At 37.8% G+C, this 16,767-nt stretch overlaps 1 protein-coding gene across 2 annotated transcripts in view; it reads left to right on the plus strand.

The window, feature by feature from the left end:
• Nucleotides 1–257: 257 nt before the first annotated feature.
• Nucleotides 258–16,767, plus strand: part of DNAJC15 (DnaJ heat shock protein family (Hsp40) member C15) — a 69,723-nt gene continuing 53,213 nt past the window's right edge. For both annotated transcript variants that reach the window (XM_057707760.1, XM_057707761.1), the window contains exon 1: nt 258–403. In XM_057707760.1, coding sequence (XP_057563743.1) covers nt 299–403 — 105 coding nt within the window. In that variant the 5' untranslated portion in view covers nt 258–298. The remainder of the gene's footprint in view (nt 404–16,767) is intronic.

Genomic DNA, 16,767 nt, shown 5'->3' on the forward strand with positions numbered 1-16,767 from the left:
GAGTCCCAACGTTGGCTTTAGGCCTGCAGATCTGAAACAAACAAAAAAATTCTCCACATCCCAGGGGCCTCAGCTAGGTTCTGACCTTTGGCTTGGATGGGACAAGTTGGCCTGAGGGTGAGTGAGAACAAGATCCCCTGGGGGCCCCGCCCCCGCCCCGCCCCGCCCCGCCCCGCCCCGCCCCAGAGCCGCGGGTGCGGCGGAGGTAACACCCGCGAACGGGCCCGCCCTAACTAGTTTGTCCCCGCGGCCGCCCCGTAGGCAGCGCGGCGCTCCCAGTGCCCCGCGCCGCATTGCCATGGCTGCTGGTGGCGGCGTCGCCCCCGCGGGCGAGGGCCTGCGCTACGCGGAGTACTTGCCGCCCCCCACCAAGCGGTCGGACGCCGACATTGACCCGGGACTGGTGAGTCTGCTGGCAATCCCGCCGTTCTCCCGCTCCAGGCTCCCCGAGCCTACCCGCTAGCGCCCCCCGAAACCCCCTTGGTCCTTGCCTCACCCCTCTGCACCCCCTTACACGCGAACCGAGGTCGTCCCGGTGTTCATTCACCACCTTTGTCCCACCCCCCATTTATTCAGCGTGGATGCCCCTCTGTGCCCGGCATTGAAGAGTAGGCGTGTTCGGAGAATCTCTGGTCCCTCAAGGAGCTTCCACTCTCCTCGTGGGTACAGACCCGGGAACAGGCAGTTGCAGACGCAGTGCGATAAGCGCTGTAGGATGGATGTTCTCATCACGTAGGAGACTCCAGTCCAGTCTTTCCGGGCTGGGGGTGAGGCCAGGGGAAGCTTCTTGGAGAAAGCGATGTAAAACTAGGATCTGAAGAATGAGTGACAGTAAACTCAGTGAAGAAGAAAAAGTGTTTCAGGGGCCCGCAGTCTTATCTACAAAGCTGTAAGCCAGATAAACATAGGAAGGAGTCTATTCAGGCTGAAATGTAGAGCTGGGAAAAGAAAACTGTCCAGTGGAAACATAATGCGAGCCACATAATGTGTTTTTAGGTTTTGTGTAGCCATATTTAAAAAGTGGGGGAGAAAAAGGTGGACTTAATTTTAACAGTGCGTTTTTATTTAATCCAATATGTCCACGGTAATATTTTGACATGAAATCAAAATAAACATTATTAATGAGATATTTTACTTTTTTTTTTTTTTTGGTACTAAGTCTTTGAAATCCAGTGTGTATTTTACACTAACAGCACACCTCGGTTTGGACTAGACACATTTCATGTACTCAATTAGCACATGTAGTTAGTGGCTGCCTTTTAGATCTGTGCTGTTCGGGAGATGAATAGGAGCCAGAACATTGGAAGCTTCTGGTAAACCACGGGAACAGGTTGGGATATCCTGAGGGCGTTGGCACCATTTTGATGAGCTTTAAGCAGAGGAGTGACTGGGTTGGGCTATTGTAAAGTTCTCTCAGGCTGTGTGTGAGAAGTGAGGAATGGATTAGTTGGGGAAAGTCGGGAAACATAGCTATTTTATCCCTTTTCCAAGCCACTTTCCTTGCAGATCCAGCCCACAGTGATAAGTCTTGCCCTTAGTTGCACAGCACTTATTGTCCATACTGTTCGTTGACTAGTCATATATAGTCTTGTGACATCTTTTATGTTGACCTGTCATTTTCCAGTGTTTTTTTTGTTTCGTAAGAGCAGGGACTGGGTATTTACTTCTAGTAAGCACTCAATTTGTAAGCACTCAGTGATTGTTACTTGATTAACTGAAAATTTCTGAAACAGAGTCAGGCCGGAAAGCTTTCAGAAAGCAATATGCTTTCTTTCAACAAACATTTCTTGAGCACTGTTGGGTACCAACCAGGTATCATCCTCGGAATAAGTAAATGAACAAAACAGATAAAGATTTGAAGTAGCAAACTCTTTGAGCTCCTGCTGTGTCTGATTCATTCCGTACCACAACCCTGTGAGGAAGTCCTTTTCAGTTGTTAAATGAGGAGATGAAGACTCAAAATGGTAACTCACCCAGGATCATTCTCCTAATAAGTGGCAAACCTAAGGTTCCAAATCGTAACACTTTCCACTATGACTTGCTGACTCCTTAGAAATAAGGCTTTTTTTTTTTTCAATTATTTAACATTTAAAAAAATTGAAGTATACTAAGAAAAAAAATCAAATTGTACACTGTAAACATATGCAGTTTATTATATCTGCATAAAATTCTTTAAAAAATTGAAGTATAGTTGATTTACAATGTTGTGTTAGTTTCAGGTGTACAGCAGTGATTCACTTGTACACACACACACACACACACACACATATATATATTCTTTTTCATATTCTTTTCCCTTTTAGGTTATTAAAAAGTGTTGAGTGTAGTTTCCAGAAATAAGGCTTTGTGAATGGAGTGTTGTAAATGGAGTCAGTGATGTAAACCGGATAAGTTATTAGGTTAGGTAGAACTCATCTCTTTATGGAGAGTTGTAAAAATTTCAGTACTGGACTGATTTGCAAGGCAATTGGAGCCCTGTGGTAATTTGAAGGTAGAAATAATATTGGTGATTTTTTTTTTTTTTTTTTTTTTTTGCATTTGTAGGTACTTTTCTTTTGGAAGTGGGAGTGTATAGAATCCAAGCTATCAGTTAGGAGACATCTTTAGTAGTCCAGGCACGTGAAGGCTACAGTGTAGGTCAGTGATTCTAAACCTGTCCAGCCCAGTGTCCCCTTTTTATAACAAATATTAGTCTTCTGTAATATCCTAAAGATTTATAGGCAATAAAAAATACCCATAAACACAATTTAAAAATATCAGTGTACTGCTCTAATTGAAGCATAAAGGTGAAATAAGTATTGTATTAGAAAATAACGTCTACTATTTAAATATGTGCTCAGGAACGATTACATTAGAAGACACAGTGAAGTAATCAGTTGCCACTACAATCAGTTGCCAGCAGATTGCACCAGTGCAGAGAAATCACTGTGAGTGTGATGTCTATAAATGCAGGTTGATTTCAGATGTATTACATTGGCAGTGCAAATACCATAAAGGCCATTGTCATCGACAAACGAATTTTTCCCAAATTGTGAATAACTTTTGGTAAAATTTTGAATAAGACAAAGAGGAATCTCATCTCATTTTACATGATAGTACTGCATGATAACATCTGGAAAGTTCAGTCTTCACTAAAATGGTGCAAAAATGATATATCTTATGTATGATAAAGTCCTAGATTAAGATGATTATACACAGGCTTTTCACCTACTCACTGTCCAATAGAGTCTTTTAAAATCTTGAAGGATGCAGACAGTTCTTTGTTGTCCAGTGTTGTCTCATGCATTTTAGGACTTCTAGGATCAGTAGTCTTCATCCACCAAATACCCTCCTTCCTATCCAACTTATCATGACAACCAAAAATGTCCTTGCAAATTTTTAAAAGGTCCCTAAGGGTCTGTTCTGCTTCTGTAGGGAATCATTGGTCCAGTAATCATTGGTCCAGTGACCAGTGATGAGGTAGAAGATAAGAGAGTTGATAATAGTAACTTTGGGGGAGCTTACAAGTATTGAAAGTGATGGGAAGTTGACAGAGGCTAGTATAACAAAGAACAAATGACCTAGGTGTGGGATGTATTCCCTAATCTTATCGAAAATAGTAGAAAATAAAATGTTTGTCAAGGATTGAAGAAGACATTTTTCATACCATTTTTTAAAAAGATGCTATTTATTTTAAAGTTTTTGAAATATATATCTGCAGTTGTAGATGTTAAATAACTGCTTCAGGTAAGTTTTCTTGTAGGGATTAAGAGAATTCATGTTCATTAGCCTGTTTGGGAGATTAAAAAGATAAAAATGTAGGAGGAAATACCTGTGTAGTACTTTGAGTAAAATTCTGTCTTACAGTTAATCGTTTAATAATCAGAAGTTGTGGTCAAACTTTGCTTTAGCAAAGCTGCTTCTCATGGAAAAGCAGAAAAGAAACTTTAAAGTTGAGGAGAATATTAACAATTTTTAAAGCAGTTTGAACCAAACTCTGTATGACTTGGTAGCCTTTTAATTTTCAATACTCTCCTGAAGAGTGTAACTCCTAGTATTATTAGGGTAGTGTAACATATAAGAAAATTAGCCACATATATGTTTCAGTATAAGCAAACCTGATACATGAAAATCAAAACCTATCAAACATGTAAGTTACCAAGTGCTTATTAATTACTAAAAAAAGAGACCACCTTTATTTTTCAGTTGCAATTTGAATTTAAAATATTTACCTTGAAGCTTCCCTTTGAAGAAATCACATGGGTTATGTATTGTATATCCATATTTTTAACCTTGCCCTGTTGTTTTCTCACTGTTCCTTTCACTGTAAAACAGTGTTTGTATCTACTGTATCATAAGAGGAGGCTAAAATGTAAGCTCTGTGACAGGGACTTTGCTGTCTGTGTATTTCCAGCCTTTATAAAGGTGTCTGATATGTGGTAAGCACTTCAAAAAGAAATTGTTGAATGAGTAAATGTTATTCTGGAATGGGAAGGAATGAGAAGAATGGAGTTAATACGAATTATCAGCTGTCTGCCAATGAGTCCTACAAATAAAAATACAAAAAATTCAGCTTATCTAAAGTGTAGCTCATTATATCCCCTCCCCATAGGTGATGATTCTTGCCCATCCCCTACCTTGAATAGTGCCATCATCACTGCACTTTCTTCCTTCTCACTGTTATTCTGTTGGCCTTTAGCACTTCTACTCTGGCCTATTGTATTGAGAATAGCCTTTAAAAACAGGTCTCTTTGCTTCTGCTCCTTTACCCTTTTTAAACTTCACACAGCCATCAGTTCTTTTTCTTTTTCTTTCTTTTTTTTAAAATTTATTTATTTATTATTTTTTGGGGGGGTACACCCAGTTCAATCATCTGTTTTTATACACATATCCCCGTATTCCCTCCCTCCCTCGACTCCCCCCAGCCCTCCCCGTCCCAGTCCTCTAAGGCATCATCCATCCTCCAGTTGAACACCCTTTGTTTTTTTTGTTTTTTTTAATTAATTTATTATTTTTTTGGGGGTACACCAAGTTCAATCATCTGTTTTTATACACATATCCCCGTATTCCCTCCCTCCCTCGACTCCCCCCAGCCCTCCCCGTCCCAGTCCTCTAAGGCATCATCCATCCTCCAGTTGAACACCCTTTGTTTTTTTTGTTTTTTTTAATTAATTTATTATTTTTTTGGGGGTACACCAAGTTCAATCATCTGTTTTTATACACATATCCCCGTATTCCCTCCCTTCCTTGACTCCCCCCCGCCTCGAGTCCCCCCCACCCTCCCCGCCCCCAGTCCTCTAAGGCATCTTCCATCCTCAAGTTGGACTCCCTTTGTTATACAACTTCCCACTGACTATCTATTTTACAGTTGGTAGTATATATATGTCTGTGCTACTCTCTCGCTTTGTCTCAGCTTCCCCTTCACCCCCCGCCCCCTCCCATGAACTCCCTTTGTTATGCAGCAACTTCCCACTGGCTATGTATTTTACAGTTGGTAGTACATATATGTCTATGCTACTCTCTCACTTCATCTCATTTCTTTTTTTTTTAAGAACTTTTATTGAGATATAATTGACATACAATAAACTACATATATTTAAAGTATACAATTTGATATTTTTTTTCTTATTAGTAATGTATATATGGCAATTCCAATCTCCCAATTCACCCCCCACCCCGCTTTTCCCCCCCTTGATGTCCATATGTTTGTTCTCTACATCTGTGTCTCTATTTTTGCCTTGCAAACTGGTTGATCTGTACCATTTTTCTAGATTCTGCATGTATACGTTAATATATGATATTTGTTTTTCTCTTTCTGACTTACTTCACTCTGTATGACAGTCTGTAGGTCCATTCATGTCTCTACAAATGTCCCAATTTCGTTCCTTCTTATGGCTGAGTGATATTCCATTGTGTACATGTACCATATCTTCTTTATCCATTCATCTGTTGATGGACATTTAGGTTGCTTCCATGACCTGGCTATTGTAAATGGTGCTGCAGTGGACATTGGGGTGCATGTGTGTTTTTGAATTATGGTTTTCTTAGGGTATATGCCTAGTACTGGGATTGCTGGGTCATATGCCATCAGTTATTTTTCTAAACTACAGACCTAATTATGGTACTATAATTTTTTAAATTAATTTACCAGGTTCCTTTTTTATAAATTTACCAAGGTCCAAACTTCCCATGGTAATTGTATAAATTGTATAAATATACCATTGTGGTATACAGGACTCTTCGTGAACTAACCCTTAAATGACTGACTTACACAGCCTCGTTTTTCATCTCTTTAATCACTGTACTGTACCCTGTGCTATGACTTTACTTACTACAGTTTTCTTCTCTGTCTGAAATTCTTTCCCTGACAAACTCCTGTTCATTTTTAAGACTCAGGTTCCTGATGTGACGTCTTGCTTGACTTGAGTTCCCTTTCCCTAGTAGAATAAAGTTGTTTTATCCTAAGTACTTCCTTGGAAAGTCGTTCAGTGTTTTATTAAATTATTTCTTATAATATATCAAAATTATTTATGTATAAGCACCTAAGTTGTGAAGTCTTAAGGGCAAGAACTTATGTGCTTGATTCTGTGATTGGCATTGCAATCGATACATGGTAGTCACTTAACTGTTTATTAAGTGAAGAGCTATTAACTTTTATTACTACTGAGTAGCGTCATAAATAAACATGGATGTTTGGTTCAACATATTGATGCATGTGTTCTTTTCTGTTGGATTTCTCTGTTATGTTAGTGTCTGAGGGGAGAAAAAGAGTCTGAGTCTGTCTTGCTCACTACTCTTTGCCCAGAATTTAGCACCAGGCCTGGCATAGATACTAAATAAGTGTTTGTATATTTATAGATAAATACTAAATAAATGTTTGTTGAGTGAGTGACTAGTCTCCATCTTTCCTTTCTCCATCACAACTACCGTTTTGAGGCAGAATTTTTTTTTTCTTTTAATTTCCCTCTGGTACAACTATTGTCTATCTTGAACTTAAATGTTGCAGTCTCAAGATAGAAGTTTTAGCATTTTATAACACTTTCAGGCAGTTCATATTTATCTAGAAGGTTATTTACTGCTTATGCTGTTTGGAAGAATAAAATGCCTTAGGGAATTTGTAAACAATTTTGATGCTTTTTTTTTCCTCCAGCAGTAGCAGCTATGATGGAGTGGGCTGTTTTCCCAGTTCTCAGAAATTCTTTGGTTCATGATAGTGGAACATTTAAAGTAATTTTTCTGTGTGTGTGTGTGAGTGTGTGTGTGTTTTCTGGTGGATATTTGAAACTAAGTGATGGTAACAGGTACCTGACTTGGCCCACTTGTTGACTTGCTATCATTATTTAAATAGTGCACCTTCTCTTTTTTGAAACGTGTCTTTTAAACTAAAATTAGATATTCTTTACAAGCAAGGACCGAGTTTTAAGGATCCCTGTTCTCTCAGTGTTCTCTCAGTTTTCAACATGGTACCAGGCATGGTTACTGCTCTATAAATCCACTGAATAATTAACAAAGGAAAGAAATAACTAGATGGAAGAAAAATAGAGGATTAGAGGACATGTTTTATAATATGATGAACTGATGGCCTTAAGGAATAAAAAAGACTAAGATAAATGAGATTCTCTCTCTGATTTTTTTTTTAACTATAAAGGGAGGCATAAAATATAAGCATATATTAAATATTAGATGTAGTCAAAGTACACAGAATACCCTGACTTCTCCTGATGTGCTTTTTTTAACACCAAATACATAGAAACCATATATGAGGTGTGTGTGGGGAAGAGATAAGTGAGCCAGGATGCCACCCTCAAGTACAGAGGGCAGCAAACTTCTTTTGTAAAGGACTGAATAGTGTTTTAGGTTTGCAGACCTTACAGCCTCTGTCACACTACCAAACTCTGCCGTGGTAAAGCCGGAGCAGCCATAGACATACAGCCTAGCTGCAATGATGTTACAAGTTTTATTCACCAAGAGCTTTATTACTGTATAGTGCCTACAGTATTTCCAAATGTATTATGTGGTTTTGGTAAAGAATTTTAAGTAGAAGTTTTAGTAGGTGCCATGAATTGACAGCTAATTTGTATATTCCCATTTGGGGTAACCCATTTCATTCTTTCCTTCCATTCTAGAAAACTTATGATATTCTACTATTTAGAAGCAGTTTAGAATTGTTGACTCATTTACTCTCTTTTTTAAGTGTCAACGAATCTATTTCTAGCACTAAGTTTATTGTCTATATTTGATTAATATGATAAAGTGTTTTAACTGTGAAATTTTGTAGAGGATTGTTTCAGGTGCTTGTAGTATAAAGTCACTTTTGGCCAGTACAAAAACTGACCATTTGGGATCTTCTGAAGATTTTTCTTTTTAAATAACCTTTATTTTTTCCTGAGTTTGTCCTCAAACAGTGCTTCTCAATCTTTTCAACCTTTTGTAAGGTAACAAGTGTTATACCTGTCTCCTGCCCCCATATTAGTAATATTTTTTATTTTTAATCATTGAATATATTAAAAAAAAAAGGTAGAAATTAATGATACGCATGAATGTATTGAGTTCATGATATGCAGGCAAATAGGGAGGAAATGAACTAACATTTAGTGAATGCTGTTTACCAGGCACTGTATTATATTTTCCCACTTCTCATAATAACCCATGAAGTTAGATGTTACTTTTCACCATTTTACATATGAGAAAACTGAGGATCAAAGACGTTAATTGACTCTCTCAGGGTCATACAGCTAGTATGTGGTAGGACTAGGATATGAAACCAATTTTTTTTAAAGTAAATTTATTTATTTAATTTATTTATTGCTTGCTTTGGGTCTTCATTGCTTTCTCTAGTTGTTGCAAGTGGGGGCTACTCTTCATTGTGGTGTGCAGGCTCCTCACTGTAGTGGCTTCTCTTGTTGTAGCGCACGGGCCCTAGGTGCATGGGCTTCAATAGTTGTGGCACATGGGCTCAATAGTTGTGGCTCACAGGCTCTAGAGCACAGGCTCAATAGTTGTGGCACATGGGCTTAGTTGCTCCGTGGCATGTGGAATCTTCCCAGAGCAGGGCTCGAACCCGTGTTCCCTGCATTAGCAGGCGGATTCTTAACCATTGCGACACCTAGGAAGTCCCATGAAACCAATTTTGACTCTAAAAGTCCTTGACATATTACTGCTCCATCATTTAGATATCAGAAATTGATGAAATTCAACTCCAAGAAATGATATACAGTCTTGGTTTTTAAGGTAATTTTCAGAGTCTTCAGAAACTTCAAGATAAGTTTAAAAATGCTTAAACTTCAAAGCAGAGTTAATTTTATTTCACCTTAACTCAAAAAGGAAAAAAAGAATACTGTGTAGTGAAATTTAAGCTGTAAGCATTGCTAGTCTAAGAAATTACAGCCTTAAAGTAAAAAACTCTAATATAAGAGAGTAAAAGTAGCTTTCAGAAAATGTGATGATTTCTCATGCAAGAAGAATAAGCAAATTACAAGGTGTTGTAGGTAAGCCAAAAGAGAGAGTTTAAAGGGTGCTTGCCAGGGACATCGAAGTCAGTATAATAAAAGCTTGTAAAAGTATGTAATAGGGAGGAGGCTAGGTAGAGACACAGCAAGATCACTTTTATGATCAGGGTACAAAATTGAGCGCAAGGATTAAAAGGGAGATACCAAAGATCAGGTGTATTTGTTTTTACTGAAGAATTTGTTTTTAAAGTTTATTTTAAACTAGACACATCATAGAGTTTTCTGACTTAAGAAGTTAGTTATTAAACCCTTCTGACTGGTGGGATCTTCCCAAGACTTCTCTTTTTTAATAACGTTTATTCTCCTGATTTTAAAAGAAAAATTGATAATAATATCATATAGTAATTGGAATAGATACCATTTACTGAATGTTTACCACATGTGAAATACTAGGGGATGTATATGTATGTCCAAATTTATAAAAATTCATAGCAACCTGAGCAGGTGGGTATTATTAACCTCATTTTACAGATTAGGAAACACTAGTATAGAGGTTAAGTAACTTGGCCAAGATTATGTTGCTGACATGTAGAGAGCAATTCAAACAATATTCCTTTAAATTACAAGGTCTGTCATCCAAAGATTTTGTTTTATTGATAAAAGATAGGTAATAAGAATGTATAATTGTTGTTAATGTTTTGGTTTATAGCATTGCACTTTTTTTTCTGTTTATGATGAACATTCTGTTTTGTAACTTGCTTTTATTCTCTAACATGGTCTGTAAACTTTCCTCAATACATTGCTTAATGGTGGATGCATATTTTGGATATACCTTAATTTATTTAATTATTCCCCTATTGTTGGGTATTCAAAGTGTTTCCAGTTTTATATATTATAAATAATGAAGTGGTGCATATTCTCATATAAAAGTTTTTATGTACCTCTCTGATTTTTTTCTGAGCCTAATGACATGAATATGTTTAAGGCTGTTGATTCCTATGATGAAATTACACTCAAGACAGATTGTCCCATTTTGAATTCGTAGCATCAGTTTGAGAATTTCATTGAACCACTCCCTTGACAACTCGTAAGGCTTTGAGTTGTTGGCCAAATGGATGCCTCTGATTATTAATGGCCTTTATCCCCCATCCAGAAGTTGAAGGAGATACTAGTAATCCTACTTTCATACTTAACAAACTTGTTGGTTTTATAATAAATGTAGGAGATTTGAACATACAACTTCTTGTTGGAGAATGAGGGAAGGTAAAATTTTGTGGAAAAAAAAAGAAATAGGGAATTATAAGGGTTGAGGACATCAAGCACCAGTGCTAGGATCTAGTTGGACATCAGATGATTAAATGACACTGTTTTCTCTAGGTAATTTAGAAAACTACCTAGTAAGAAATTGTACAAGACTTTATAAGGTTTTTGTGAGTGGGCACTAAAGTCAGATAGGGAAGTTTCATTGAGTCTATGAGCTCACCCTGGAAAGATAATTGAATGATTTTTATAATCTATTAAAAGACTATAGGAGTAATTTTAAATTGTTACTTGAAGGCTAGGTCTGGAATTAGGACTGTGTTCCAGTCCCAGAGCAGACACAGACAGCAGTTGCTACAACTCGGGCAAGACATGTGACTATTCAGGACCTCAGTGTCTTCCTCTGCAAAATGGAGAAAGTGGAGCTAGATGTTTTCTATCATTTATTTCAGCACTAGAAGTGCTAACAAAACATTGGACATCTTATGGAAACTATTGAAAATAAAACAGAAACTTTTTTTTTTGACTGTGCCATATGGCTTGCAGAATCTTAGTTCCTTGACCAGGGATTAAACCGGAGCCCCCTGCAGTGGAAGCACAGAATCCTAACCACTAGACCACCAGGGAATTCCCAAAACATATCTTTTTTGTATAAAAGTATAATGTCTCTGTTGCTAGAGTACTGTGTGTACTTCTGTTTGCACCTTTCAAAAGTGAAATAGAAATGAAACATTTCCAGAAAGAGGCAACATATAAGTGAATTGGTGGGAGAAGCGTGTGATTGTGGGGGCCGGGGGAGAGAGGCAGGGAAGGCTCATTTGAAGGTAGGTTCAAATATTGATAGTTTAGAACTTAATTCAGGAATAGTGTCGAACTCTTAATTCAGGGAGCTATTGGACAAAAATAATTGAATAAAAGTCAGTCCAATAACAAAATGATAAAGGATATCTGTTGGGTAAAAAAAGTCCCTTTTCTCCAAATTTTAGAAAGTAGAACTAAGGAAAATCCTTAAACTTGAAAGAGAGAAATTTAGGGCCAGAGAATAAAATAGCAGTGATGAACAAGTTAAACTAACGCCTAGTTAGTTTACGCGTTAATGAACTAAATGAACTTTGAATTGCCCAGAAGACCAAGCTTTCGAGGGTAGATATATCTGAAGCTTCAGGCCAAAGACCAGATCTCTGAAGCTTCACGGGTGGACTTGACACATCTAGCATCAGGAGCCACAGAGCATGGATGTAAAGCCCGCCATACTTCTTACTTCCTAACAGGTATATTCCAAACACTGAAGTCATCTTTTGGTATCACTCTGGTTTAATTTTCTAGTTAGAATTTGGCTTTGAAAATCTTGCTCCTTTTCGGGCTGGCTGCTTAGCGTTATTATCTTGAGATGATTCCATATTGTTAAATAGATGGAAGTTGACCTCATATTTTACAAGTTGACTGCTCTAATCTGTGTTTGAAATATTTCACAGGTTACTGGTCTAATCTGTATTTAACATACTCTGTAGATATTTAACATATTCTGTAGATGATCCCTGGCCTCCAACATACACATATATTCAATTGCAGTGACCTAAGGTCACCGTGAGTTAAGGGCAGAATCTGAGTCAGAATTCAGGTTTCCCAGCTTCTAACCTTTGTTCTCTCCTGTATCCTCCATTTTTGCTCTTGGTCTAGCCTTGATCCTGTCCTTCAGTTTTATCTGCACTCTTCTCAGAAACCATCTGTGACCCAGAAGCAGAGTACTTAGCAACTGGCCATCTGTCCACCTAACCATCTACTCACACATTTATCCATCCAGTCAATTAACACTAACTTTTATTTAACCCATACTATATTCCATGAATACAAAGATGAATAATACCTGCTTCTTGCTGTGTAGAGGCTCACAGTTCAGTAAAGGAGACAAGTTATGAAGTTGTGGTCTGTGATCACAATAGAGAAATAAACTGGAATGTGGAGAGGTGGGAGTATTTGAATAGGGGATAGGGTACCGCTGGCATTGATTTCTTTCATGTTTGGAAGTTTACTTGAGCCTATTGCCTATCTAGAGTAGTTCCATTTTTCTTTGCTGTTTAGTAACTGAGAAGCCATATATCCTTTTGTATTGGGGACTGAGGTCAATAATACTACCTTTATATGAACAGTTGTGAAACAAAAGGGCAGGGACGAATTAGGCGCAACTGAATGAGGGTAGTAGGGATATGACTCAGGTACTCCAGCTCCCTTACTCAGAGTCAGCAGCTTCAGAGGACGGAGAGCTTATTTTGAGAAGTGACCTGGTCCAGACATAGGTAGGGACCGGCTCACAGGGAAAATATGTAAGGGTAGGTGCAATTTTCTTTTTGGCGCCCTCTGATCAAATATCTGCTGAAACCATCTTTCAGCCTCTTACTTCCAGTACTCCCTACTACCACTGACTTACTAAATTATAATAAAGATAGAAAAATGGAATCATCGCCTCAGGTTAAACCTAGTGTTAAAGTGAAAGTTTTTAAAACTAAAAAAAATTTTCAATTACTGTATTATAATTTTATACACCTTAAAGAGAGTTTTTAGTTAGTGCATCCTTGTTTCAAATTTGACTGACAATGTGTTAACACTAATTAGTAAAATCTGTGCACTAGATTGTTCTCAGCACATTGATTATCTAAGTGTAATTGTCTAAAGCAGTGGATCTTAACTCCAATGTTTCTACACATTGATGAGGTGTCATGAGGTAACATGACAAAGGGATGGAATCACAACATTTGTCTTTGCAAATAGCCTGAAAGGAATCTTATCTATGGTCCATAATCTGATTTAAAATCTGGGCCTAAGAGAGCGTGTGTCATGTGTCACCTTTTGAGAGTCATTGACAAATAGAATAATCATCCCTTTATTATCCCAAGAAATATTTCTGGCTAAAAATCTAGTAGGTTCTAAATGAAATTAGAAAAATTTATGGAAAAATAAAGCATAAAAGCAAACTAGTAAGTTTTAGAGAACTCACAGGTTTTGTTTGAGATTGTGAATCAGTGTGTAACCTTTGTGAGGTGATCTTATTGATCTATATCTCTACCCCTAGTACAGTGCCTGGTTTGTAGTAGGCACCCAGATTAAATGTGTAAATAAATGTTGAATTAGTGAAGAGTGAATGAGTCAAGGCAATGTGCTTAAAAGCATTATTTTCTGGTCCTGAAACACAGCAGAAAATGTATCAGCCAGGGTTCTCCAAAGAAACAGAGCTAAGTAGTATGTATTATTTATCTGTTTCTAGGAATTGGCTTACACAGTTGTGTGGGCTAGCAAGTCTAAAATTTGTAGGGCAGGCCTGCAGGCTGGCAACTTTCAGACAGCAGCTAATTCTTGAGGCAGAATTTCTATTTCCTCAGGGAAATCTCAGTTTTAGTCTTAAGGCCTTTCAATTGATTGGATGAGACCTACCTACATTATCAAAGATAAACTCCTCTACTTGATAAAGTCAGCTGATTATAGATGTTAGCCACATGTACAAAATACCTACACAGCAACACCTAGATTGGGGTTTAATTGAGTGACCTAGCCAAACTGACACATTTAAACTGAACCATAACAATATCCTTGGGTTTAAGAACTTGAAGCCAAATGTGCAGCCTGGTGTGGCAAACCTATGATGAGCCCAGGGACTCCTGGTGCTCTCCAAGGCGACCAGGACTAGGTGGATATTGGGATAGGACTTTCTGACTAGTCACATTTAATGTGAACAAAGAAAGCTGCTTGTGTTATTAGAGACAAGGTTTATATCAGTGGGTCACTGAATAAATGCAAAACAGAACTTAAAAGATTATTCTTAAGATCATCAGTTATAGCAGGGATTTAAGTTTGGAAAATTTTTTGTTAATTATATTAGAGAGTGGAGAAGTACTCATCTGGCCTGAGCCTAAGAGTTTTGTTTCTTATTATGTTTGCTTTGGGTTTTGTGTTATTGTTTTGGTTTGTTTTTGTTTTGCCTTTTTATTACTCTCTAGTCATGCTGTGGAAGTTAATGCTTGCCTATGGTTTAAAATAAATTAAGTGACTTTAAAGTTGAGCTTAATGTTGCTTTTTCTTTTTACTTAATTAAAATTTTTCACTTTAATTAAAGAATTGGTGTTTTGAGAGAAGTTCAAGTGTATTTGTTTTTGGCAATGGAACAGTAAGGGCCAGGTAGGTTAATGTAGATTGGTCCAACTTAGATATGAAAATCTGTGAAATTCATGCCAGCTTGAAAATTTTAGGAAAGGATAATTGTAAAAATTCTCTTCCTAATGTCATTTTATCATGTCTGACACTTTTTCTGGAATATAAATTCCCTCCCCCTCCTTCTTTTGATCTGCATGTGCAGTACCTCTCTTTCTCAAACTCTGCTGATTTGCCAGCAGTCTTTCTTGTTTCTTCCCTTTTTTTACTCCTTTCCACTTGCTGTTGCTTAAATTCAAAGCGCTTTCTTTGTAGAAATGGAACCAAATAATAAGGCAGCATAAAACACTGAGTTCAGCAGAAAGTGATTTGCTGGTGATTAACCCTTGAGAATTGAACCACTGCAAGATAACAAAGAAAGAATGTATTTTGAGACAACCTGCTCATTCTTCTTTTCCATTAGTAGATGAGACCCTTTCTTCCCCATGTGTTAGGAATTCACATACAGCTTTGCTGGGGTTTTATTTATCATACTTAGGGTGACATGTTTTTAGAAAAGCAAGATCAAAGGAGAGCTTATGACAGCACTTCCCTCTGCCCCAGTTCCTTTCACAGACTTTCCTCCCAGCAAAAGGCAACTCTTTTCTTCCAGTTGTTTAAGGAAATAACCTTGACATCCTTTTCCCCCAGCTTTATTGAGGTATAATTGACAAAAATTGTATGTATGTAAGGTGTACAACATGATGATTTAATAGACATATACATTGTGGAATGATTACCATAACTCAAGCTAATTAACACACTGGTCACCTCACATTGTTACTTGTGTGTATGGGGTGTGTGTGTGTGTCCGCATGTGTTGAGAACACTTGGGTCTACTCTTAGCAAATTTCAAGTATGAAATTTATTCATCTGACAAAAACTTTGACCTGCATCATGTCATTTCTCCCACCCCAGCTTCTGTTAACCACTGTTCTTCTCTCTGCTTCCATGAGTTTGACTTTTTTAGATTCCACATATATGTGAGATCAGTCGATATTTGTCTTTCTGTGTCTGGCTTTGTTTCACTTTGTGTAATGTCCTCCAGGTTCAACCATGTTGTCACAAATGCTACAATTTCCTTCTCTTTATGAGTAAATAGTATTCTGTTGTGCATATGCACCACATTTTCTTTATCCATTCATTTTCTCTTTCTTTTATACCTCACATCCGGTCTCTCAACAAATCTTGTTGGCTTCATCTTCAGAACATATCCAGAATCTGACCACTTTCCCCCAACTCTATCACCAGTCACTTTGGTCCACGCTACTGTTATCTTCTTCTTGGATTATTTTAACTGACTCCTAACTCATCTCTGCGCCTCTGGCCTTGACATGTCTATTCTCAACATGACAACTAATGATCATTTTTGAATTGCAAATAAGACAGTCTTAGGCTCTCAAAACAGGCATAGCTCATAGCACTCAGAAAAAAGCTAAAGTCCTTATGTTGACCCCTGAGGCCTGACGTGATCTGCTCTCCATGTTACTTTTCTCCCTCATTTTCTATTCCTTCTTCTCTTCTGTCACTTTCTGCTCTGTGTACCCTGGCCTCCTGGGTGTTCCTCAGGTACACAGGCAAATACACCCCTGCCTTAGGGCCTTCAAACTTGTTCCTTCTGCCTACAGTGGTTTTTCCTTAGATACTGAGGTGGCTTCTTCACTTACTTCCCCCCTGCCCCACCCCGCCCAAAAGTTACCTTTTCAGTGAAGCTTCCCCTTCTCACTCTAAATTTGTTGCTTTCACCATAATAATTAACTACAGGTAATTCTTTGGCTGCTTAATTTTCTCCATAGCACAGTCACTTTCTGTTGTATATTTTCCTGATTTCTATTGTTTATTGTCTCTCCCTTTGAAATACTCAGAAATGGGAGAGCGCCTCCAAATAGGTACTTGA

The sequence above is a fragment of the Hippopotamus amphibius genome, chromosome 14 (genome assembly GCF_030028045.1).
Source record: "Hippopotamus amphibius kiboko isolate mHipAmp2 chromosome 14, mHipAmp2.hap2, whole genome shotgun sequence".
Taxonomy (NCBI): Eukaryota; Metazoa; Chordata; class Mammalia; order Artiodactyla; family Hippopotamidae; genus Hippopotamus; species Hippopotamus amphibius.